At 51.0% G+C, this 24,399-nt stretch overlaps 9 protein-coding genes across 9 annotated transcripts; 4 read left to right on the top strand and 5 right to left on the bottom strand.

Moving 5' to 3' along the window:
- Positions 1-67: 67 nt before the first annotated feature.
- On the bottom strand, positions 68-829 carry Aspvir_000487 (putative lactoylglutathione lyase (Glo1); the record flags this gene model as incomplete). Its single annotated transcript, XM_043265622.1, has 1 exon — positions 68-829. The coding sequence occupies one exon, from the start codon at positions 827-829 to the stop codon at positions 68-70; it is 762 nt and encodes a 253-aa protein (XP_043121557.1).
- Positions 830-1,638: 809 nt separating this feature from the next.
- Positions 1,639-3,187, bottom strand: Aspvir_000486 (uncharacterized protein; the record flags this gene model as incomplete). The annotated part of the gene is made up of 2 exons (XM_043265621.1): positions 1,639-2,553; positions 2,618-3,187. The coding sequence occupies 2 exons, from the start codon at positions 3,185-3,187 to the stop codon at positions 1,639-1,641; spliced, it is 1,485 nt and encodes a 494-aa protein (XP_043121556.1).
- Positions 3,188-4,101: 914 nt separating this feature from the next.
- Aspvir_000485 (GTPase BMS1) lies at positions 4,102-7,906 on the bottom strand (the record flags this gene model as incomplete). Its single annotated transcript, XM_043265620.1, has 4 exons — positions 4,102-7,437; positions 7,518-7,607; positions 7,678-7,748; positions 7,849-7,906. 4 exons carry the CDS (start codon positions 7,904-7,906, stop codon positions 4,102-4,104), a joined length of 3,555 nt encoding a protein of 1,184 aa, XP_043121555.1.
- Positions 7,907-8,452: 546 nt separating this feature from the next.
- On the top strand, positions 8,453-9,451 carry Aspvir_000484 (urea carboxylase-associated family protein; the record flags this gene model as incomplete). Its single annotated transcript, XM_043265619.1, has 2 exons — positions 8,453-9,191; positions 9,249-9,451. 2 exons carry the CDS (start codon positions 8,453-8,455, stop codon positions 9,449-9,451), a joined length of 942 nt encoding a protein of 313 aa, XP_043121554.1.
- Positions 9,452-11,664: 2,213 nt separating this feature from the next.
- Aspvir_000483 (alpha-ketoacid dehydrogenase kinase family protein) lies at positions 11,665-13,158 on the top strand (the record flags this gene model as incomplete). The annotated part of the gene is made up of 2 exons (XM_043265618.1): positions 11,665-11,891; positions 11,958-13,158. 2 exons carry the CDS (start codon positions 11,665-11,667, stop codon positions 13,156-13,158), a joined length of 1,428 nt encoding a protein of 475 aa, XP_043121553.1.
- Positions 13,159-13,341: 183 nt separating this feature from the next.
- Aspvir_000482 (putative 2-methylcitrate dehydratase (PrpD)) lies at positions 13,342-14,858 on the bottom strand (the record flags this gene model as incomplete). Its single annotated transcript, XM_043265617.1, has 2 exons — positions 13,342-14,477; positions 14,534-14,858. 2 exons carry the CDS (start codon positions 14,856-14,858, stop codon positions 13,342-13,344), a joined length of 1,461 nt encoding a protein of 486 aa, XP_043121552.1.
- Positions 14,859-15,218: 360 nt separating this feature from the next.
- On the bottom strand, positions 15,219-17,294 carry Aspvir_000481 (IQ calmodulin-binding motif protein; the record flags this gene model as incomplete). The annotated part of the gene is made up of 5 exons (XM_043265616.1): positions 15,219-15,493; positions 15,540-15,932; positions 15,986-16,117; positions 16,167-16,995; positions 17,058-17,294. 5 exons carry the CDS (start codon positions 17,292-17,294, stop codon positions 15,219-15,221), a joined length of 1,866 nt encoding a protein of 621 aa, XP_043121551.1.
- Positions 17,295-17,530: 236 nt separating this feature from the next.
- Positions 17,531-20,978, top strand: Aspvir_000480 (putative thiamine pyrophosphate enzyme; the record flags this gene model as incomplete). Its single annotated transcript, XM_043265615.1, has 4 exons — positions 17,531-17,694; positions 19,050-19,092; positions 19,143-19,265; positions 19,350-20,978. The coding sequence occupies 4 exons, from the start codon at positions 17,531-17,533 to the stop codon at positions 20,976-20,978; spliced, it is 1,959 nt and encodes a 652-aa protein (XP_043121550.1).
- Positions 20,979-22,022: 1,044 nt separating this feature from the next.
- Aspvir_000479 (aminotransferase-like domain-containing protein) lies at positions 22,023-24,047 on the top strand (the record flags this gene model as incomplete). The annotated part of the gene is made up of 8 exons (XM_043265614.1): positions 22,023-22,166; positions 22,225-22,261; positions 22,347-22,378; positions 22,436-22,478; positions 22,552-22,719; positions 22,769-22,845; positions 22,895-23,719; positions 23,793-24,047. The coding sequence occupies 8 exons, from the start codon at positions 22,023-22,025 to the stop codon at positions 24,045-24,047; spliced, it is 1,581 nt and encodes a 526-aa protein (XP_043121549.1).
- Between the last annotated feature and the right edge of the window lie 352 nt (positions 24,048-24,399).

Raw genomic sequence — 24,399 nt, 5'->3', positions numbered from 1 at the left:
TTTACAGCCTTGAACACTGTACATTGTCAAGAGTTCCACTAAAACGGCCTTGTGCCCCTTGCCAGCCTCAATGTAAATCCCGAGGAATCAGTTCCACGAGATATCCATCCTGCAGCGAGTGAGTTCCATGCCACAGCACATTGCTCGATTCTTTGAAGGGTAATGATCTTACCGGATCAGCGACATACGCAATCTGATCAAACAGCCTCTGATAACTCGGATGGATCTCGCCCACACCGACTCCCCTTTCCTCCTCCCAAGAACTCAACGGTACACTCTCTCGCGAACTATTACCCAACTCCTTGATGATTGGGACCCCTTCCTTCCTAAGCCTCTCCAATGTGCCCGCAACATTCGGGACCGTGAACCCTAAGTGTCCGAAGCCGAGATGCGGCGGCGTATTGCCAGTGGACATGTTGAAGCCGCCCTCGGCGTCTGCTTTTTCTGTCCCGTGGACATGGTACAGTTCCAGCAGTCCTGGGGTCTGCGTGAGGACTGGGGGGTTAGCGACTCGGGCAGACCAGGAGGGCAGGTCTGCTCGGTCTTCGGGTGTGGGAGGGTAGCCTAGGTAGTATAGTGTGAAAGGGCCGGCATTCATGGTGAAGACTGTGCGCATGCCCATGAGCTTGATGTAGAAGTGGAGCGAGCGCTGCGGGTTCCGGACGCGGAGCATGAAGTGATTCAGTTTGTAGCCAGCCGTGGGGCTGTTTTCCGGGAGCGGGGGGTCATTGTTGTGACCGCCGGGGAGAAAGACGCCCGGATCAAAGGGAGAAGAGGAGGATGATAACGCCGATGAGCTTGAGAAGTTTGAGCCTTGGTCTGCACTCATTTTTGTTGCTGGATTGATATTGCAGGGCGCCTAGCCCTTAACAGGCCAGAGGAGAGGGCAGTGTTCTGAAATGCGGGGTGATAAACAATAGACCAGATAATACGGATTTGATTATGCCGGACAGATAAAATGCACAGTAGTAAGACTTCAGCTTCTGAAGATCATGAGATTGTTGACAGATAGATTTATCCAAGAAAGTTAGTTAGAGCAAAGCAACGTGGACCAGCGCTGGGATATTGCAGTTTGCAGGTTGCTGGCCTTATTGCGCCAATGCCGATGATGCTGCATACCAATCGCAAATGTGTCCGAGGGCCCCGCAATGGGCGACAAAGGTGACTATTCGACGACCTGCAAAGCATAATGTCATAATGCAGCTTCTTGCATGGAACCAACTCAGGTTCATATCAAAGCCAGAACTCCAAGAAAGATGCCAGAATATTGTACAGCCTCAAGCAGGTGTCCCTCTATCTTTAGAGTTTTTGAGCAAGCGCAAAAAGCACCCAATAGATAGCTTGCACCTGGATGAACTTGGCAGGGCCCCATCAAATTCTGAATGGATGGACAAAGTTTGAGACATAGCGGACATGTAGGATTATGCAATGCTGTAAGACCGAAAATTCGCAATGGAAATGCTCCAAATATGATGCCATGCAAAACAGATAGTGATAGATTCAAGGAGGCACCAAGAAAGCAAAGTAGTGAGAGAAATCGTGAAAGGACTTTCCATTCTGAGGCCCATCAAGGATGGGACGAAGGTCTCCTCAGTCGGAAAGAGCAACGGACGTCATGCGAACACTCAACCCACGAGATCAACGGTACCTAGGTTTCGTCTCGTTATCGCTGTCGCTATCCTCCATCTGGTCAAGCATGCGATCAATCTCGTCCCCCGCTTGCGCTTCCAAGTAGCGAGCTTGACCTGCACGACGGTGATCTTTCCCGGCCGTCTGAGAGTCTTGCATTTGACTCCCGCCGGTGCTTGATTCTGTACTTAGTGATGTTTGGCTGATGCGCGAAGTACTTTGCTGTCTCTGGGAACTCGGGTGGTAAGCTGAATTACCAGGACTGGACATGAATAATAAGGTTTCAATTGCGTCTTGTTCCATTGATGCATTTTGCGAATGCGTTGACTGCCTCGATAGGCCGTTATAGGGCGTGGATGTCGGCTGAGATAACGATTGGAGGGGAGGCGTTCCCGGAACGAGAATCTTCTGTGAACCATCAGTAGTTCCATGCTGAGGACGATGCTGCCTGTCATCAAATGATGAGACGTAGCGTGAATGTTCGAGTGCTTGGTTTGGATTCGGCCGCCTGCGGCGGGAGCCGCTACTACCACTTGGAACAATATCTGCGGGAGGTGCGAGTCTCGGTGTTGCCAACATTCGTTTAGATGAGAATGGTGAGATGGGAGATTTTTTTGATGGGGAAATAGATGATAGATCGTCTGACCGCGCTGCAGGGGAGAGCCGTGTGTTTGGAGGGAAGAGATTGGACTGGATGGGCATATCTGGCGCGGAGACCGGCGAACCGTCTGGAGAGTCCTTGTCTTGCAGGCGCGAACCATCAGCCCCATCAGCGTATGGTGGACTTTTGACAATGACTGGCGGAGTGGAGGAGCTTTCTTGTAGTAAATTCAATGGCAGTTTCGCCTGCGCGTCGAGAGATTGCCTGCTTTTCTCTATCTTGGCTGCGGCGTAAGACAAACGAGTACGAAGGTGAACGGACAACTGGAGTTTATGATATCAGCACCATCAGGACAACGCAGAATATTGCATTACAAGGCCAATTTACCGCAGCGATCTTACTTCCACGTGAGCGCCAGCCGATACTCTCAGCTGGATGCCTCTCCGTGCTAATCGTTCCGGGGCTAGGAGGTGCTACTGATGTGTTCGAGGGCTTAATTTCACCCGTTGCGGTTCTTTTGTGACTGCGGGCTAGCTGGGGCGAGCGCTGAGTCCCTGAAATTGATGCAACATCACATTCTTGCCCACTGGAAAGATTATGCGAGGAAAGGCCTCGAGTCAAGTTATTCCCTTGGGAGCTCAATGAGGGCTGCGACCGTGCAGTGCTTCCTCCGGGGAAAGTCCCCATTTCAGGCAATTGACCCCTGGATACATGGAAAGAATCGAGATTGCTTCCTGGTGCAGCCGGCTCAGCTCGAGCCAATGGGGACTGCGGTGTTGGAGCAGGAGGCGGATCTGATGTTTGCTTAGCAACGTCGTGAGCTTTGTCGGGAACTTTGGCGCTTTCGGAGACAGAGTGATTGTTCTCGCCAGCAGCCGATAAGCTGTCATTTGGACAGGTCAGATGCGCCGAAGAAGGCTCAGTAAACGGCACGTCAACATGCGACGGCGCGCTCATAGCGACCAAGCAGTAGCTAACAACGCGCTTGCCTGAGCGGCAACCTCCAATGACCCCAGCCCCGACAAGACTTGCCTTGCAAGTCTTAATTTCGAGTCCAGATTAGAATCCAATATCCGGGATCCGTCAAGGAGTGTTCTGCGACAGACGGGCAGATTTCCAGGACCAGCCAGGACGGTTCGCCAACCTCAAGTGGCACGAGTGACGGTATCACCGCCGGCGATGGCAAAGCGGGTGCGGAAGTGGAAAGCAGACAAGATGGAGAACGATTGGCTCCGACAGGTCTTTAATCCGAATAAATTCGCTGCAAGGAGGTACTCCTGTAGTCTGCAGCTCTACTCGATACACGCGCCAGGCGTGATTGCGAAATGCGACAGCACAAGCGGCGACCCCGGGCGACGGGATCAACCACTCGATGATTCAACTGTCAACAACTAATAGACGATTAGTTAGAAGTCTGTCAACAGTCACAGGACAACGATGCAGGAAGGCATGTGGTATATATTCCCTTCACAGATAAGATTGAAAAGTAACAATTGACGCTTACTCTTCCTTGATCATGGAATTGACTTGGTGGTCATCGAGAGGAGGACGCGTTTCGCGCCACGGTCACGTGTCGATTTTCCACTCTAGTGCCTTTTTCAGATAAAAGCAACAGGCTGAATGCGGTAAATCAGAAGATCTACTGTATATTGACTGATATAATATATATATATATAACAGGCATCTGGAGGTATTTAGAAGAATAGACTAGATATCCTGATCGGAAGGTTGAATCAAACAACGCCATCCACAATGCAATATGTACGTGGATACTGCATGGACAGTACCACTTAAAGAGACTTTTGACAACCGAACAAACCCATGGGATATTGTAAGACGTAAGGGACATGGTAACAAAAGCAGAGCTGATATCACTTGCGTTTCTTGCCTCCTCCACCTTCTGCGTCTTGGTTCTTCCGCTTCCTCCCTTCCCGTCGCCAATATTCGTCACGCTCCCGCTTCTCTCGCTCCGCTTTCTTTTCAAGACTTTCCGCGACCTTGGCGCGGTACACCTTACGACGCTCCTCTTGCTTCGCGGCTCGTTTGGCCTGCTTCTCATTCCGCAGAGTGGTGAGTTTCTGCATAAGGTCTCGCGCCTTCTTCTCCTCTCCACCAAGCACCACCGCGCGTTTCTGCATGTAAGTCTTGTCTTTATGTGGCTTCATCCGGGTGATCTGGGATTTGAAGGGGAGGTCTGCGGCCAGCTGCCGTGGCACGCGAAGAGGGTTGAAATTACGAGTAGGTCGCTCGACCGGGCGATAGGCTGAGTCTTTGTTCTGCGGAGTGGGGATACCCTTCTCGCGGCGCACCTCACCGGTCAGTCGCATACCCAACCAACCGCTATCGCTCGAACCTTCCTCGTCCAAGTCGAGCAGGTTCGTCACCGGGTTGTAGAAACGGTGTGGTTTAATCGGGTACCATGCACGCAGGAAGACGATGTCGCTCATCAGGATCTTATCCTCGAAAGTGGCACGGAAGCATCCTTCGGGTTTGCTGAGGGCTCGCTTGATCTGACCACGAATGCCGGAGACAGTTCGGATTGAAGCACCCTCGAACTTGGCAATTTCAAGCGACGAGTTGAACATGTCTTTGATGAAGGCGGTGTTCTTGAAGATCTTGTAAGGCACACCGGTAAGCTTCAACTTCTTGACGATCTCCGTGTGTTCGTCCACACTCAATACCACACCAGTGGCCGCAATGCGGAAGCCTGGCGTCTTGTTCGAGAGCGACTGTACACAGCTGAAGCCTGTGTTCGGCGCGACAAGCGGGCCGTAGAAGGTAGCAAAGCAATGCATGTGCTCAGGGGTATATTTAAGCATGCGGTTTCGTGTTCGACTGTCAGATGTACTGTAGATGGGCAGGGTCTGGAAGCGACGCCAACCCAAGGAGAAAATCAGAGGATCATTGGTCTTCAAGATCTTTTTGTGCCAACGGTGCCTCTTGATTCGGACCTGCACGTAACCGAATCGATCTTCGGTGGGGGCCAGCCCGCCAACGATCACTGGGAATCGAGGGTTGAACTTGGTAGCGAACTCGCATGGCACTTTCTCGAGGACTATCCTGGCATAGGTTCCAGCTCTGAAGCCTTCCGCTCTGGCCCTCGAGGCAGGGTCAAGAGTTTCGAATTCAGCGCGGTTGATGTCCTGCTGCTTTTGCAGCTTCGCCTTTTGCAGCTCGTACCATTGGTCCTCGCCGAATTCTTCTTCTCCGCCTGCACCTGCCTGTCGTGCATTGTCTTTCGAGTTGGCAAAACCTTCGCGGTCCTCTTCCTCGAATCGCAGTCGCAGTTCTTCTTTCTTCTTCGCGTTGCGTTCACGCTCGGCCTCTAGGTCCACTGGACCTTCCTCCTTCTTAGTGTCATCTCCGTCTTCGTTGTCGGAGAGTCCATTGAACACCTCGCCGGTCTCGAGATCCTCAAAAGTGCCGTCTCCCTCGTCGTCTTCGTCGAAAGCATCATCGAGCTCATCGTCGTCCACGTCGTCGTCATCATCGTCATCCCCACCAGAGAGTTTAGCGGTAGCGAAACGACTCCGCAGAGCCTCGATCATATCACTGTCTTGCCATTTTTGTTCCAGTTTCTCATAATCATATTCAGGAACAGCACGATAATCCGATTGTTCTTCCTTCTCCGTGTTGGTCTTCTTGAAGAAATCGTCTTCATCCTCTTCTCGCTCCTCGTCTTCGAATTCTTCTTCCTCATCGTCTTCGCCCCGCCATCTCTTCACCACATCTGCTGGGGCAATAGACTCGTCGTACATCATCCGTGAAAGGTCAGCAACACGGAACTTTGGTCGCTTGCCATGAAGGGCCTTCGCATTAGCAATCATGTTTTCTTTCCAACGAAGCGCGCCGTCATCATCCTCGTCCACGTCGTCCTCGTCGTCAACGTCGCTTTCGAGCTCCTGATCCTCAACAGACGAAATGGAACCCAGGTCGGAATCACTGTCCGCAAAGGCAAGATCCCCTTCTTCACGATGGGCACTGCCATTCTGCCTTTCCTTGAAGTTCTCTTCAAAATCTGGTGGGGCGGAGACATCTTCCAGGTCACCATCCTCCTCGTCGCTGAGATCGCCGCCTTCTCCATCCTCATCCAATTCTTCGTCTTCTCCGCTTTCGAACCCTTCATCCTCATCCGACAGTTCCTGTTGATCGTTCTCTCCTTCCATGACTCTCACTTTTCTCCTCTCTTTTCTGCCAACATTGTCCCCGTCATCATCCGCTTTTTCCAAAACCTCACCACCGCTGAAGAGACGGACACCACCCTCTGCCTCACCAAGCAATTTGCGCTCACCCTGCAAACCGACAACCAACTGCTCTCCCAAGCCGCGATCTTGATTGTCCTCATCTTCACCTCGTTCGAAATTCGATGTCTTGACGTCAATGTATACGGCATCCTTATCGACCAAAACACCACCGACATCTGACATGGGAGCGAATAGGAGTTTTTGCTTCTCGCCTAGTCTGCGTTTGCTTGCCCTGCCAGATGTCTTGGCAAGTTGCTGATCCATGTACGGGGTCGGACACGGGTCTGGGAGGGCTTCAATACCCGCAACTGTCAAGTCGCCAACGCCAGGAACGTGAACTCGTGCGCCTTGAGCGGGAAAGTTTGTTCCCCTCAGATATCCGTACAGCGCGACGGTCCGGTCGCACTTGGGATTCTCTTCAATCTGGGTTGGAGGTGTGATATCTAGAAACCGATCTGCAAGCGCGTAAGGGTGAGAGTTTCGCCAAACCAACGGCCGAGGATTCTTCATGACGGACAGGAAGCGGGAGAGATTATGAATTTCGCGGTCAGGATAGCGGCCGTTCACCACGCCAGAGAGGTAAAAAAGCTTTGCGCCGTTGTAGAGTTCACTCCAGAAACGGTGCTTCAATCGTTTTTTCGCCGCGCGAAGGGTGCTTTGCTTCTTGAAAAGATCCAGGTGCGTCAAAATGCCGAACACATTTCCAGGCATACCACTAGAGGCCAAGACATTGAGGAATTCCATGGTCTCCATCTCGAACCCATAATTGCCGTCGATCATCAGAAGAACAATGTCCGCAATTTTGGAGATATCGATCATGCTAGCAAGGGAGTCGGAAGGACATTCGATGATTGTGAGCCGTCGGCGTTTCGCCGTCACCACCGTCAGAGGCCCTTTAGGTGTACTAAGTGTTTGTTTCGTATAACGACGAATCAAGGACTTAATAAGGGTGGTTTTTCCAACCTGCGAAAGTGAACGATTGTCAGAACCATCTTCTCAAGCTTTCTTTGGGATGGTCGTCATCATCAAGCGGAATAACTTACACCTGGAGGTCCAACAACCGCAACGACAAGCGGGGGAGCCTCTTCGGGCAGACGATCTACCAAGGGTACATGTAGCCTCTTCTCTTTGATCTAAATTGGTATAAGAATCAGCGGACAAGTTCTGCGGAGATAAGATGAGGGTGCAAGGAAGAATGCGTACATCGTGGGATCGCGCAGCCTGTCTGCCACCCTTTCCAGGATTCGAGAATGCGAATGCCTTCGGGTTAGCACCTGGAGAGCCAAGTATCATATCAGTATGTTGTTTTCACAGAGAAAATGTCAAACCAAGATGTCGAGTCCGTATAACGAGCTTGTCAAGCACTGAACATACCACTGTATTTCTTTTTCTCTTTTGCGGGCCTATGCGCCCTGTTCGACTGGTCCTCCATCTTGGTAATTCGAGGTCTATGACCTCTAAGGAAAAGTAATTTTCTATTGATGAAAAGATTTCAGCGCAAAGCGAAGCAAAACCGACGATCTCTTCTTGATCTTCTATCAAGCTAGACCCAAATTATTATTTCCTTTTGCCGGCGCGGAATTTCTCCCCGCCGATATCAATCAAAAAAAAAAAGATTTTGCTTGAAGGTTGTGGTCTTATTGCCTGGGGCAGAATGATTGTCACCTGACCATACATGTTATCAGACCCACTCCGGCCCGGTCATGAGCGATAAGGGCGGTGCCCTAGAATCCGGCCCGGCATATCTGGAGATACGGAGTTCAGGTTCCATCTCGTAACCAAAAAGGCTGATAAACTTGGGGCAGTTCTGGGCTCTTGGGGTATGAGCGGGGCTTGACACCATGTGGCATGACGGCCGCCTCCGGAATGAAGCCGAATTGGCTCCCTATTAAAGCCAGAGTTTATCCGCTGGCGCAAACTGTCATTTGGCTTTGAATCAAAGGTATAGCAACGGTTTTCAGCGAACACATCCATAATAATGACTACATCTCGTCGGCCTCCACCCGCGTACACTGCTGCTAAGGATTCAGCTGTGTATGGCACGTCCCAAGTCTATAGGGATATCTCGGAGAGTGCTTCCAGCGATTCAGGGAGGATTCTCGAGACATCATTCACTATTCGTCCCTGCTCCGGACAGGCCTGGGTTGTGCCTGCCGGGCATATCTGTCGACTGACTACACCAAAAGGGCCCCAAGTGGGCGATCTCAACATTTGGAATGCGAATAATCCCCGAGAGCGACTGTGGGCTGCTCGCACGCGTCAAATCCACGCTTCCCATGTGTCGGTCGGTGACCGCCTGTGGTCAAACCTGCCATATCTACGGCCCCTCGTCACCATAACTGGAGACTCCCTGAATGGTGGACAATTACATGAGGTTTTGGAAGTCAACGGCCAGCGGAAGGAGGGCGTTGGCTTTGGTACTTCGCAATGGGGTGGACGTGTTCATGATTTGCTTGGAACCAGATGCGATCCCTACGTCAATCTGCTTATGGGTGGAGAAACCTTTGACTTCCACTGCCACTCGAACTTGACGCGCGCGGTCATGCCTTATGGTTTGACTGAGTTGGACGTTCATGATGTGCTTAACGTCTTTCAGGTAACGGGTTTGGATGAGCAAGGAAAGTACTTCATGGAGACATCGCCAGCTAAGCCGGGAGAATACTTTGAGTTCTTTGCTGAAGTAGATGTGCTCTGTGCACTGTCTGCTTGCCCAGGAGGTATGCGTTCCGTGTTGAGTCCGGACTGGGGACCGGATGCTAATGAGTCAACTGCAGGAGATCTCTCTCAATGGGGATGGGAGGCGAAGGGCGAGAAGATGGGAGCTACTACGCGTCCACTGGGTGTGGAGGTGTACAAGCTGGCTGATCCCAAGATACTGGATGGTTGGAGACAGCCTGAGAGCCCCAATTATAGGGGACTGCATGGGTTGCAAATGCCACGACGGGAAACCGATGATAGTGGCTATGTTGGTCTATAGTTGCGTCCATGAGCCATTTTGTACCCTGGGAAGCTCCTTGGAAAGGGAGTCTGACTTCGAACATTGAACAGTACTATATTCCGTGCTTCTGTTCCTTTCACGAGTGAACTTCAGCTGGTTGAACTGGGAAGTCGCCCTTTCTGTTATGAAGAAGCGAGAGCAGACCACAGCGTTCTTGCAGTGTCAGCGTTCTTAGATTCGAAGCATGCTTGCGAACGTTAAGGCCTGATTCCCATCAGACACAAAATTCATATGGCACCAGTCATTCATTCGGACGATCAGCTCGAGAGAGCTCTCAAATCTCACCGTGCTCGGTCAAGGAAAGTAGTGGTAAAAGTATCTTGTCAAAACAAACCAACCCAGGCCGACATTCCCCACAAATGGCAGGCAGATCCCACGAAAGACCAGCAATTACCGCAGGCACTGAGTAGGTAAAATCTACAAACTAGTTCAATTCATTATACAATGCTCCAAAGAAGCCATCTGAAGTGATGTTCTTAGGGCTGTAGAGCATACCTACTGTGTACCGACACGTGACCTGATTGCCCCGCCATCATCGGCTCACTCGATATCGTCATCGTGCTGCTTCAGCAGATGCGCGGAGCCTTGTCACATCAACTTGTTGGTGCATAGGTCTATTAGGTTGATTAATTTGTTGGCAGAATAGCGTCATCTTGCTCAAACCTACACAAGTGCATACAATCTAAAAAGAAGTTTAATACCTATGTTACGGTTGCTTTCATCTGCAGTGTAGTACCTAGTAGTTGCGTGGGTGGGGTGTAAACATTCGTTCTCTAATTTCCCGCAATGACAACAGCATTGCAATCTCTATCGCTGTAACATATCATGCAGACGTTTCGGAATGTTTTGAGTTAGATAGATACGGCACAATCATAGTTTGAATGCTCTTTATTGTATGGTTCTGATAGCGTAAGCCCCGAGGCACGACTTTGGAACCGACAGGTGTGGTAGCATAGTTTCCCCTCTCCAGCTGCTTCCTTCTCAGACCCCTTTCACTTCCAGTCTGGGATCCCCGCAGGCCATATAAATTGTCCCTCTTCCCTCGAGTTACCCACCTGACCCATTCTGTTACTCTCTTACGGTCTTACTACCTTGCCTTCCAACCAGACTCTCGCATCGTCATCTCCGCCTGTCGCAACAATCAGGAACTCATTATCTTAATAGCATCCCCATAGCGTCTCTGAAGATGCCTCTCTACAATGTTTGTCGCCCACCTTTTGACAAGTCTCATCATCCACGGAGTCTTTGACTGATCTGTATATTCTAGATCACCCTGAAACCAGATGCTCCACACGAGGAGCTGGAGAAGTGAGGCCCCCTTTAATGATTGATTTCCAGCCGCATATGCTTACGTCTACCTCTTCCCATCTAGCGCAAAGAAGGCGGCCCAGGAACACGGGGGAACCATCAAGCACCAGTTCACTCTCATCAAGGCGTTCACGTATGGCATTGTTCTTTTGCACTGCAGAGTTGGAAATTATTCGGCTGACCTTCAATCAGCGTTGAATTCCCAGAGGAGCAAGTCGGTATCCTCGAGTGCAACCCCCACGTCCATGTCGAGAAGGATCAAGAAGTCAGGATCCAGTGATGCAAGGCGCCAACTAGGGCTCTTGATTCTTTTCACCCGTCGTTCATCCTCCATAGAACCTGAACTTGGTGGATCCCAATGATTTTCGGAGGATGATACCCTATCTCAACGGCATAACGTCAGGGCTGGACCTCGGCTACAGTTATGTGTAGCTATATGTATGCGTTATAGATAGTCTACTGGTATACTTATGATGTGGTAATTCCTTTCGGAATGACTCTCAGTCCTCCTCTATTCCATAACCGACATCGACTGCCAGCTAGCAAATGAACGACTAGAGCACAAAAAAAGAGAATCGTACAGTGGAGGGCAATGGCTATTCATCACTGAATCAGTATACCAAGACAGACTTTAGAAATGAAATACAGATGCTGATACATTCATCTCGGAGAGAGTTGCACTTGGTGAAGAGTGAAGACATACCTAGATCCGATGTTATGGATCCTGGCTTAGTCGATACGTATCACGTGTCAATATCCATTTCCAGTAAAGTCTCATGGCGATCCGGAGTTAAGGTGAAGTCATCGTCAGTACTCCGTAGTCCGTATCAATGACTTGACTCAACCATTTTCGCTCAACTCGTTCATGATGGCTAGTGTCCACGATGACAGCCACAAGAATTCTTAGGGTATCGACTCTAAGATACAAGCATCAACTGAAGGGTCAATTCCCTTCTCACTCCCTTTACAAGGTGCGATGTTACTCGACATCACCACCTCACGATCAACACGAGTCGGCTCTACATCGGCCATTTGCACATGGCGCGAATGATGAAGTCGCGCGTCTTGCGGCTAGCCGTCGATGTCCACTGACGCTTGCAGATCTACTCAAGTGAGGCATTGCAGATTTGTTTTCGAAACATCTGATCATTTTTCTGACCACTTTGTCTCCCTTCAGGCACGGACGCCCACCTTTGTCGAAAGAGGCGCTACTCGCGTCTGCGAATTTCACACTATCCCTTCTACCTGCCCGACTGGCATCTCGTATAGAAGCGTTACGAAACCTCCCTTTCATCGTCGTTTCGAACCCACACATCTCGAAGATCTATAACAATTACGTTCACTCCTTATCGACTCTTCTGCCCTATCAGCAACGGCAGGTCACAACGCTGGAAGAGGAGAATAAGTTCGCAGATGTACTGGCGGACCTAGTGCATACGCATGCAAATACAATACCCATACTGGCACGGGGATTTCTTGAATGCCGGAAATATATCAGTTCAGCCGATGTGACTCGTTTTCTAGACACCCATCTACGAGCGAGGATTGGCACCCGGCTTATAGCAGAGCAACATCTGGCCCTTCACCTTGCCTCGCAGCCAGTTAGTGATGTCAGTTCCAGAACAGAGCAGTCGTCTGAGAACACCGGCCCTTCGAATTATATAGGCGTGATTGACACGGCCCTACAGCCGGCTCGCATTGTGAAGGTATGCGAAGATTTTGTTGGGGAGATCTGTGAGCTGAAATATGGTGTGCGGCCGCGCCTAAAGATCGGGGGTCAACCGGACGCCACGTTTGCGCACGTACCCGTGCATGTTGAGTATATCATCACCGAGCTTCTGAAGAATGCATTTCGCGCAGTTATTGAGTCAGGAAACGAGCGTGAGCCAATTGAAGTTACGATTGCTGCGGCGCCAGACGTTCCGATCTATCGGACCCACGATGCGCTTGGGAGAACGTCAAATGCCCCGGGTATCTACCCTGATGCCGACGTTGGCTTCGAGATGGACACCGTGGCTGGTACGGCAGATGCCAACGAGTCAATTAAATTCTCAACACCGTCATCGCAGAGCATAACCATTAGAATACGGGACAGGGGTGGTGGCATCCCCCGTGAGGTATTGCCCAACATCTGGTCCTATAGTTTCACTACGTTCTCCGATTCAAACCTACTAGACTCGGATAACGGAAATCTCGATGCCCTGAACACAATGTCTGCTAGTGGAGGCCAGCTGAGCAGTATTGCGGGACTTGGATATGGATTGCCGCTTAGCAGAGCGTACGCGGAATACTTTGGTGGCAGTATCGCTATTCAGAGTCTGTGGGGCTGGGGGACAGATGTTTATCTTACACTTCAAGGAGTTGGCAAGATTGAGTAGTCGTTCATTGAGTTCATGACGGGTTGCTTAGGCGCTCACTGTGATGAACACTGCCATGAAGCGCTTCAACGACAAGTTACCTCATTCACGTACCACATGCTGGCTACTCTGGTCACATTGAGACATTCCGATAAACGTTTCTTTTCCCGCTGATGACAATGACGTCTCACTCCAGCATTGCCACTACAATCTCGGACCTGGTGATGATTGCCTCGCGAAAAGCTCGACGAAATCCATGATGGGTAGGTCGTCCTTCTCAACCTCTTGGAGGATCTTCGAGATCTCCTTCTCGGTAAACATTAGCCGCATGTTTTTGGCGAACTTCTCTTGGACCGCTCGAGCTGTGGCAGGATTTCGCACATGACCGGCCGGGTACTCTACCAACACTTCGGGCAGTTCAGTGCCATCCTGCAGGTGAACTGTGAGCGCGGAGCCGATGCTTTTCTTATTTAGATCCAAATAGTCTCTCGTAAGGTGCTCGTCAACGTGAATGAAGATCCGCTCTCGCAGAGAAGCCAGCTCCTCGCTCCTGGCCCAGTAACTCTCATCGCGATAGTCCCTCGCCTCCGGCGCCGAGCCCTTCAGAAAGGCGAGCGCAATCACGTACTGGATGCAATGATCACGATCGGCAGCATTATGCAGCGGCCCTCGCTTATTGATGATCGAATCTGCCGCTTGGGTTGTTCGAACCTCAACCCTAGCAATGCATTCCGGTCCTAGCGCTCTCGCCCGGAGCCTACGAAGTTGCACAAGCGCCGCCTCAACAGCCGCAATTCCATGCCCCTCAACCGGCATCACCTTGAACAGGACATTCTGTATCGTCCACACTCCAAACGGCCGTGCCATCTCGAACCCATTCGCCCCAAACGCCCGCGCATAGAACCCAAACGGCAACGAACTCAGCGGCGTCGGTGCGCCAGGTTGGCCAGCACGCACCAGCAGAGCCAAATGCACCGCACGCATACACGCATCACCTGCCGCCCACCCTTTCCGTGGAATCGTGTTTGCGCCCGTCCTGTACACCCTGCTCGGATGGCCATCCATCCAGACGTGCGAGAGCGTCGCCAGCGTCTGCTCCTTGGTTAGACCGAGGAGCCAGGCCACGACGGCGGCCGAGGCCAGCTTGACAAGGATGACGTGGTCGATGCCGAAGGCGTTGAAGGCGTTCCTGATCTGGTAGCAGCCTTGGATCTCGTATGCCTTGATAAGCGCGGTGAGCAATGTGCGCATTGTGAGTGGGGGGCCGGCGTGTTTGTATCTTCCTGATGCGGAGGCGCGACATAGCCAGTCTGCGACGGCGAGGATGGCGCCGAGGTTATCTATGCCCCGTCGTCAGTGCTACTCAGCTCGATATGCGGGGGACAAGTCTAGCTACCAGAGGGATGGCCCCATTCTGCGCCGCCTAGCGCATCATTATGATCCAGGTACCGGATTAAAGTGCCCATGTCGAATGCTCCCTTGACCGGGTCCAGGCTGAGATTTGTCCCTGGCAGTCGGAAGCCGTTGGGGACCTCTGTGCCTGGCACAGTCGGGCCCAGTAGTTTCTGGCACTCCTCGCTCGTGGAGAGTGTTTCGATGGCGCATCCCATGGCGTCTAGGAGGGCCACGCGCGCAGCTGCCCAGGCCTTTTCGTCGTCGATGTGGTAGTGGAATACATACTGGGTGATGTCGACGATGGGTTTGTCGTAGACGCAGGACATGCTGTTGAAGGGACGAGTACTCTCCGTCGATGGAATGAAAGATTGGTGATAATGATACTTGATTTATTGTACCGATGCCTCTTCGTCAGCATTCTATGTTCGTAAGTTAGACGCTCGCGCGAGGTTGCATTGAAGGTATCAATCACATAAAGACATTGACGCTCAAATGTGCCACAGGATAGTAGTACATGTCCAACATAATACATCCAATGTATGATCATGATCATCATTTGCCAACATATCTCAAGATATCGACAAGCTTGACTGAAAGGATATATACACAAAGTAGATGGCGACAGCTCACCCAAAGCAATATAGAGGACAGTAAAAGCAAATATATACCAGCCAAAAGGATCACAATTAAAATCCCCCAACACCTCTCACCCTTTGTACAGCACCAACAACCCCTTTAGCCCAACTGAAGCGTCCAGGGTCAACCCCAATAGAACCCTTGGGCATCTCACCACTAACCGGATCATGCCAGCACCCGTCCTCGGTGCCCACAGCGCCGTAAATCGCCGTGTTCTGGTTCTGATTTATCTGCTCCAACCAGACACGGCATACAAGCGGCGAGTCGAGGAGGAGGTTCACTTCCTGGCTGTGGTAGAAGGATTGCGTGTCGAGATTTCCGTTTCCTGAGTTGTCAGTACGATTGTATGTGTGGGGTCGGGTAGGACTCACCCTGTATAGCCACCCGCTCGTCAATGATCATAAGTTTAACGTGGCAGCTTCGCTTTTTGTATTTATTGTGGATCGGTTTGGTTTGATCCTTGCCTACGTAGTTGTATATGCGCAGTCGCGAGCGTTCTTCGTCCGTATGCAGGGAGCGGTATAGTCGATTCGCGATCATCTCGTTCGTTCCGTTCTGGAAGGGAAGGAGTTGGCCAGTGTCGTTGTAGCCGAGGCAGAGATAGCATGTGACGGTGACACCGCGACGGACTGCGTCGAGTAGCGCCTGCAGTATTGGCTCTGCGTTCATGTTTGGAGTCTGGATGAAGATGGACTGCTTCGCGTGTTTGAAGGCGGAGAGGAAGGCTGAATTTTGTGGAGTGTAGATGCTCGTATGGTTTGGCGCTAAAGTATTGTTAGCATCTTGATTCTTTTCAAGTACCAATAGAGAAACTTGCCTCCCCAGGGTTCTCTGTTGACCAGGGCCATAGGAAATGGCTTGTGAGGTGGTAGAGTCACGTATGGCCGCATTGGCGGTTCCTGGTCGCTATCTGGGGCGTCGCCGGTTGTGTCTCGCTGAATTGTAGTATCTGAATGATTATTTAGCTTGCGGTCCATCCACGGGGGCAGGAAACATACTCAGATAGCGAGTGACCGCTTGAGTTTTTGATCCCCCTGCTCGGGGACGAATCGTGTCGTTGACCCTTCGCGCCTCGTGCTGGATATCACAATCATAATGAGGATCCTGCGTTGTGTGCTCAGGTAACGGAGAACGTAGGTCTTCAATAGATTCAGCCTGTGAATGCTGAGCAGAGATGCTGAGAATGCCGGCGCTCGCGGCCGGAGAGGACAGCATTGGAAGGGACGTTTTGAATGCCTTCCCCCACGAGATCAGCGCAGTGTCATAGAACGAGTCCACAATGGGTCCTTCAACATGGACCAGCATCTCGAGGTTGTCGTTGTCCTGAACATTGCTGCTCTGAAGCAAAGCAACCCTTCGATCAATGACCATGAATTTGGCGTGAAACGTTCCAAAGATAGGGCGGTGGTAGTTGGTGACTTGAAGGTCAATGTTGGGGATTTCTCCTGCAGGAGGCAGTCGGACCTTGCCATTTGGATCTGCATACTGCTTCTCACCGACGCTCAGGTGATTATCCCAGAGCTGTTGAGGACTTCCCCGGTCGTATAACACTTTCACAACCACTTTGCTCCCGCGCTCGCCCGCTCGTCTTGACAGTTCCCGAAACGCGTTGGTTACGAGGGTCGATGCATCGGAGTAGATCCAGAAATTGGTCCCCAAGAATACCTCCTTTTCGGCTCGGGCGATACAGTTTGCCACATGCCGACACAGATCCGGCAACGGGGCCACGATGGTCAAGGGAACGACCCCGTGACTGCCCATCAGTGGTGGAGAGACCACTCCCCCCAGAGGATTTTTGTCCAACGTACAGAGAGCGTCGTGGTATATCTTTGATGAGTGCAGGTCAGAAATAATCTACCATGATCACTGGAGGGGATATTCAATCTAACCTTAAGAAATAGATTACTCGGTTTTGCTGTTCCCCAGTTCCCACATTCATACGCTCTCTGCAGAACATCTTGATGGTCAGTGGTCGACTGCTTGGTCTCAACGAGCTTCTCCTTCAGCTTGTGCTCATGATACAGCTTATGAAACAACTTTGCCGGTGATTGACTTGGATCTCTCGCAAGCTCTGAGCTTACTGTCTTGTCGTGGTGGCATAGTCGGTACACCTTATCTGAGATCATGTCGCAGTAGGTATGGTTATTGCTCGTTGGTTGGCGCACTATCCAAATGACCAAGGAGCTCAGACAGATTGAAAAAACTGCTCCAGACAGCTTCAGAACCGCTGCGAGGGTAGAGTCATAAGGCTGGTCAGATAACTGGTGCGTCTGAGACATGTCCTTTGAATGACGTATATCTAGAAGGCTTCTGCTCTAGAACTCACCATAGCGAGCCATACTGCCAACTAAGAACAGGCAGCATGATTTATCCCAACCCCGACGCCGCTCAAATTAATATGATCTGCCCCATCACCATCGTCAACGTTCAGCGTATGACGAAAGCGTGGACTTTAAGCGGGCTCTCGGACGAGGCCGACGTCATAGGCGCAGGCATCCCGGCAGCATTTCCAGGCATACTACAGTGGTATACTTCCCTATAAACCCAAAAAATATTCTAATTTCACATACTTATATTTAGTTTCATTTTAACCTGCTATTTTGGGAGTCTCCAGTCAGAGCAACTCGATAAACTGGTCTCTATAGGTGGGAATACATTTCAATCGACCTATCATCGATCCCTCATTCGGACATCGCAGGGACTGTACGATAATCCAGTTTCAATACCTTCTCCAGTGGTCCACCCACTAAAGCAGTCAAGAAGCTTAGCAGCCACTAAACAGCTTAACTACTCATGGCGTGGCTTATTCCTATAGTCACAGCGTCGATCAACCCAGGCGGATTACTATGTCATAGCCAGCCCCAGGTCACCATGTGGACTTGCCCACATGAGAGATACACCCACCGGTGATAAGTCATGCAACAAGTCGACGGCAATATTGGAATACTCAGACACTGGACTCTGCGTTGCACTTGTTAGAAGTCTAGTTGGCCACGGCAGTGGTTGGTCCATGTCGCTTCACAACGTCACAAATCAAACTAGACCTTGAATAAAGGCTGGCTGAGCAAAGGCTGAGAATTGCTATATGGAAGGCAAATTCATCGTCGATGTGAACAGCAGTATCGCTGTCAAGTATTTCCTTGCAGGCACGTGCATCTGGCATGGTGGGTTTCGGATCTGTGGTGTTATCAGCACTTGAACCTCATTTAGCTCACTCCCCCATGTCAGTTAGAGCTGTCCAAGGGAGGCTTCCGCATCATCTGTTACTTTCTTGGTATGCCGGCAACTTGGCGGGTTAACTAGGCTTGTCTTGATTCCAGACGACAATTTCACAATTGAATTAACCTGCAGATGAGTGTATGAAACCACCGTCACCGAGTCTGAAGCTCAAACATCAACACCAGAACCGCAAGATACATGAGTTTGCTTCGACAATTCTAATTTAGTATTGACTTGTAAACGTACAAATAAGGAAACCAATGCCGCATGCCAGTATTCAATATCAAACGGACTTTACCCCGCAGCGGAGATACTGCGATGGCTTTAAGCTGGTCCTCGGGCATCCTCCCTCTGTCGCTCCACAGCTGGGGTGCCGTTTACCATTGGAACTGCCGAAACAGTGAGCCTAATGCCTGAGCTGTGCGATGCTCATTATTAATCGTTCGGACTTCTCTCCATCGCGGCGAGGGTTCCGCTGAGTTGCAGGTATTTATAGGAAATCTGGGAGTGTGTGTCTCCACTCGTTGTATATGATCTGGAATCCTTGCTTACCACCAAGTGAAGTTGCTCACCTCGCTTGAATTTTTCTACGGTAGATCCAACGATGTATGTGCTCGTTCTAAATAATCTACACCATCAAGAGCTGACACTGCTGTGACCAGGGTTTATACCGCATCTTTCGCCTTCTTCGAGGCACTTTGGGAGGTAGGAAGCTTTAGCCATCAGCTAGTCTCAGTGACTGACTGACTCTAAAGGCTGGGGTAACACATGCGTTCGTCAACTTGGGTTCCGATCATCCATCGATCCTGGAGGCCATGGTCAAGGGCCAGAAGGAGAAGCCAGACCAATTCCCCAGGATCATCACCTGCCCCAATGAGGTATTTCTAGATTCGCCTCTCATACCTGTCTCATTTGGAGACGGTGTTGACTCCGGTCTGCTGACATCGCCTCACTCACTATAGATGGTCGCTCTCTCAATGGCAGATGGCTACGCTCGACTTACCGGGAAGCCTCAGTGCGTGATTGTTCACGTAGATGTCGGAACACAAGGCCTAGGCGCTGCTGTACACAACGCATCCTGCGGTCGTGCTCCGGTTCTGATCTTCGCCGGCCTCTCCCCCTTCACGATCGAAGGGGAGATGCGCGGCTCCCGCACCGAATACATACACTGGATTCAAGACGTTCCCGACCAGAAACAGATTGTGTCTCAGTACTGTCGTTATTCGGCCGAAATCAAGTCTGGCAAGAACATAAAACAGATGGTTAACCGGGCACTTCAGTTTGCAACAAGTGATCCGAAAGGACCCGTCTACCTGACCGGTGCTCGAGAGGTTATGGAAGAGGAGATAGAGCCCTACACGCTAGCTCAGGGCGTCTGGGGACCGGTTGCACCATCAGCTTTGACACCAGAGGCCGTCGAGCGGATCGCCTCTCATCTGGCCGCTGCCAAAGAGCCTCTAGCGATCGTAGGCTACTCAGGTCGCTCTGCTCGGGGGGTGAAAGAGCTAGTCACACTGGCCAATACGTTCAAGGGACTCCGGGTTTTGGACACGGGCGGATGCGACATGTGCTTTCCGGGCGACCATCCTGCGTCGTTAGGACTCCGTTATGGTGTCCATGACGCTATCAAGACCGCCGACTTCATCCTCGTTGCCGATTGCGATGTACCATGGATCCCAACACAATGCAAGCCATCGGATTCAGCCAAGATCATCCACATTGACGTCGATCCGCTCAAGCAGCAAATCCCTGTCTTCTACATTCCCTCTCTAGCAACTTTTCGGGCGGAGTCTGCGACTGCATTCAAGCAGATCAACGACTTCGTCGCGTCTAGCAAGGCTCTGCAGGAGGTGGTCAATTCTGAAGAACAAGTAGCATTCCGGAGGCACCGGGAAGAAGAATATAAGAAGACGCGTCAAGCTGTTGCCGACCTTGCCGCAGTACCTTCGGGAGGCGACGACGCTTCATTGAATGCATCTTACCTCATGGCTCAGGTCCGAAAATCTTGCCCAGAAGACACCATCTGGGCCATCGAAGCAGTAACCCTTACTGCGATTGTAGCCGACCAGATCAATGCTACCCTGCCCAACTCCTGGATCAACTGCGGCGGCGGTGGCCTGGGATGGTCCGGTGGCGGTGCCTTGGGAATCAAGCTGGCTACCGATGACCAACATGGGGGTAAAAATAAGGGTAGATTCGTGTGCCAGGTGGTGGGTGACGGGACGTTCCTCTTCTCAGTACCAGGCTCCGTTTACTGGATTGCCCGGCGCTACAATATCCCAGTGCTCACGATTGTGCTGAACAACAGGGGCTGGAATGCACCCCGCAGAAGCATGCTTCTGGTTCACCCCAATGGAGATGGCTCGCGTGCAACGAACGAAGATCTCAATATCTCTTTCGCTCCTACCCCAGACTATTCAGGCATCGCGAAGGCTGCAGCTGGAGGTGAGCTTTGGGCTGGTCGGGCGGCTACAGTAGCCGAGCTAGGCAAGCTCCTACCAGAGGCTATCCAGAGTGTGCTCAACGGAACCGCAGCTGTCCTGGAAGCCCAGCTAGACGGGACCACTGGAAAGTATGTGGAGAAGAAATAGAGGAGAGACACATAGAATCAACAGCGCTTTCTCTAGTTGGATAGGCATTCGCCTAGTCAATGACTCTATCCACCAATTGTATCTCTTGACATCTCTATAGAGCAGTTTTTAGCCTAGCGGCCTAGGACTTAATTCATGTTGATGATAATTGTCCCAGGGCAGCGTCGCGCGTCGCCATTCTCACCGAGAGTTTGTGCTTGACGCTGAAGTGTTTATCGGCTGTCCGGCACTTATCAATCAACTGGCTCCGATCCCGGCGATAGCCTTATCTATGCGTGCGGGGCACATTATTACAGTTGAAGCTCTGTATGAGTCAATAATACCTTAAGGTAGGTAGAGAGATGTATTCCACAGAACAAACAGAGAGTTCAGTCAGGGTTCCTATGTAATTGTTACTAGGATTATAGACCTAGGAACAAGTTCAATTGTAATTGTTATGTTCCTAAGCCTTGTTAAGTGTCCTCAACGACGAGCACCCCTGGTGATGCAGTTATGAAGGCGTATTGAGATGTACAATACCGTACAACTAACCCAATTAGGCAGTCTGCTAGTATTCCCCTCCCGCGCCCTGTAGATGATCAGTGGCCAGGCCCTTGCTTAATCGCGACCCAGAAGGGCGGATACAACAGGTCAATTAGATAAGAGAAACCCAGCAGGGATATCTTCCATCCATTGAGAGTCCAGCGCGCTCTCTGGGGCTTCCCAGTTTCGAACAATGACAGTTGTGCGTGACCTCCCTAATAGGTTGAGATATGCAGATTCGTCAAGACGTCAATCCCCATCGGGCGGAACGGACCCGCCATTCTCGGATTTGTCGTCGGCGGAGACAAAAATGGCGTTGGTATCGTGACTCAAATTGCCGGACATTCCTCCTGCAGGACCTGCACTGATCTACGGGGTATTTGCTATTGTTCTGTTAGTATCGAGTCTGATTGTCACTGTGTCTACAGGCCTGGATACTTATTGTGAATATCGCGGACAGATCTGACTTGGACAATTTTAATTGTTATCCGCCACCAGAACAGAATTCCCCGAGACGAGAAAATGAGTCCTTCGATCGACCTTAAGGGCGCGGATACGTCTGCCAGCCCGTTGACAGTCGATGGCATTGCGCAGTTGAGAGCGAAGAGTGCGCCAGTCCCTACAGGGATTGCGCCTTCTACGAGCAGTAATATGTTCAAGAGCCCTGTGAGTACATACGGTTGGAGGGGTTGCGAATGGCGCTGATTTCATTTGTTTTCTCCAGTCATGCTATACCAAGCCGAAAGCGAAGCGGTGGGATCGTAAGTCTTTTCGGTTTCCCGGGATGTTGCCAGACGCATACACCTGTCTTGGCCGCCGTGGAGAATCTCGCTGATCGATCTGAAGACTACCTCTCTGAAGAATCAAAATCCCGACAGGTTAGCTCGCTGGATCATAAACTGGTTGAATGGAAACGGGGCTAAACTTTGCCTTAGCAATCTACATTGAAGGGTGCTGCGCGTTACCTTAAGACTCCAGGTATCTCAACCTGTTATTTCTTTTCATGCTCGCGATATTGGTCCAAGCGAAATGCTGATGCTGACTACTGTAGGTCTCATCTCGTTGGGAGGTGGTCTGCCGTCGCCAGAATACTTTCCTTTCGAAGAGATTAGCATCAAAGTCCCAACGCCGCCGGGTTTCTCCCCCCACGAGACCCAGGAATCCGGCGCTGTCCTGACCGCCAAGAAAGGGGATGTTCAGGCTGGCAGAAGTCTTTACGGTACGTAAGAAAACTTCCAGGAACATATCCATTGCTGAGTTTTCCGCAGACCTGGAGGTTGCTCTTAATTATGGACAATCGACCGGTTCCCCTCAGCTCCTCAGATTCGTGACGGAGCATACCGAGGTATGAGCTCCTGAAGAACTAAAGTATCTGCGGCGATTAACAAAATCAGCTTATTCACAACCCCCCATACGCCGACTGGCAATGTTGCTTGAACGCTGGTAGCACATATGGGTGGGATACAGTACTCCGAATGCTCTGCACCAGGGGCGACTACATCCTGATGGAGGAGTATACATTCTCTAGCGCCAAGGAGGGCGCTCTTCCATTGGGAGTCAAGGTGGCATCGGTCAAGATGGATGCAGAAGGTCTTCTGCCCGAGTCGCTCGACGAGGTCTTGAGCAACTGGGATGAAGCTTCTCGGGGCAGCCGCAAGCCATTTGTGCTGTACACGATTCCAACTGGACAGAACCCTACCGGTGCCACGCAGCAGCTGGAGAGACGAAAGGCTGTATACAAGGTGGCACAGAAGCACGACTTGATTATCGTGGAAGACGAGCCTTACTACTTCTTGCAGATGCAGCCATACACCGGACCCGACCGCGAGCCTGTCCCACCTCCTGCCAGCCACGATGAATTCATCAAGTCTCTCATTCCATCGTACCTGAGCCTAGATGTCGATGGGCGTGTGCTCCGACTTGAATCCTTCTCCAAGGTTCTTTCTCCTGGCTCGCGGACCGGTTGGATCGTTGGCCCAGAGCAGCTTGTCGAACGATTCATGCGCAACTGTGAAACATCTGCTCAGCATCCAAGCGGCATCTCACAGATTGTTCTGTTTAAACTTCTCGACGAACACTGGGGCCACTCTGGCTACCTGGACTGGTTGATCAACCTGCGTATGCAGTACACCGGTCGCAGAGACGCCATTGTCAATGCTTGCGAGAAATATCTTCCTAGGGAGATTGCTAAGTGGAACCCTCCCGCCGCAGGAATGTTTGTGAGTATTCCTTCACCTGCGATTTGACAATTATGGTTCAAAGGCAAATTCACTGACACTGATAAACTCTTAGCATTGGATTGAGATCGATTGGCAGAAGCATCCTGCCGTGCCTTCGGGTAAGACCCGCGAGGCTATCGAGGAAGCTGTCTTCCATGCTGCGGTGGATAACGGCGTGCTCGTCTCGCGAGGCAGTTGGTTCACCGCAGCTGGTCGCAACGAGGGCAACTTGTTCTTCCGCGCTACCTTTGCGGCTGCCAGCTCGGAAAACATTGCAGAGGCTATTGCTCGGTTTGCAACTGCCCTCAGAACGGAGTTTTCTTTGTAGATCGATTGGACTGTGATGATCCTACGTAACCTACGGGAATAGAACGTGAAGCGTGATATATATATTTATCATAGATCTACTCATTGGCTTGAGAAAACCCCATACATTCTGAATACGATGCCCTCGATTCCTGCGATCTGAATAGGATAGCGTAAACTGAACAGAAGTCATGTCTCATGCTAAGTCCCCTTTAGTATTATGCAATCAGTGAAATAATCCCATTCGCGATCGAGAAACTAAGATCAGCATGATTGAATCCTCATCGATGCATAGATTTCTGGCTGAAGGGTCGAAGTTGTTCAAGCTAAGAAGGTAGCCCACCTTAGAAGCGCAAATTGGAGTCTCCGTTTTG

The sequence above is a fragment of the Aspergillus viridinutans genome, assembly GCF_018404265.1.
Source record: "Aspergillus viridinutans IFM 47045 DNA, scaffold_1, whole genome shotgun sequence".
In the NCBI taxonomy this organism is placed as follows: domain Eukaryota; kingdom Fungi; phylum Ascomycota; class Eurotiomycetes; order Eurotiales; family Aspergillaceae; genus Aspergillus; species Aspergillus viridinutans.
Note: the sequence above shows the minus strand (reverse complement) of the source record. Positions and strands in the feature narration are given on the sequence as shown.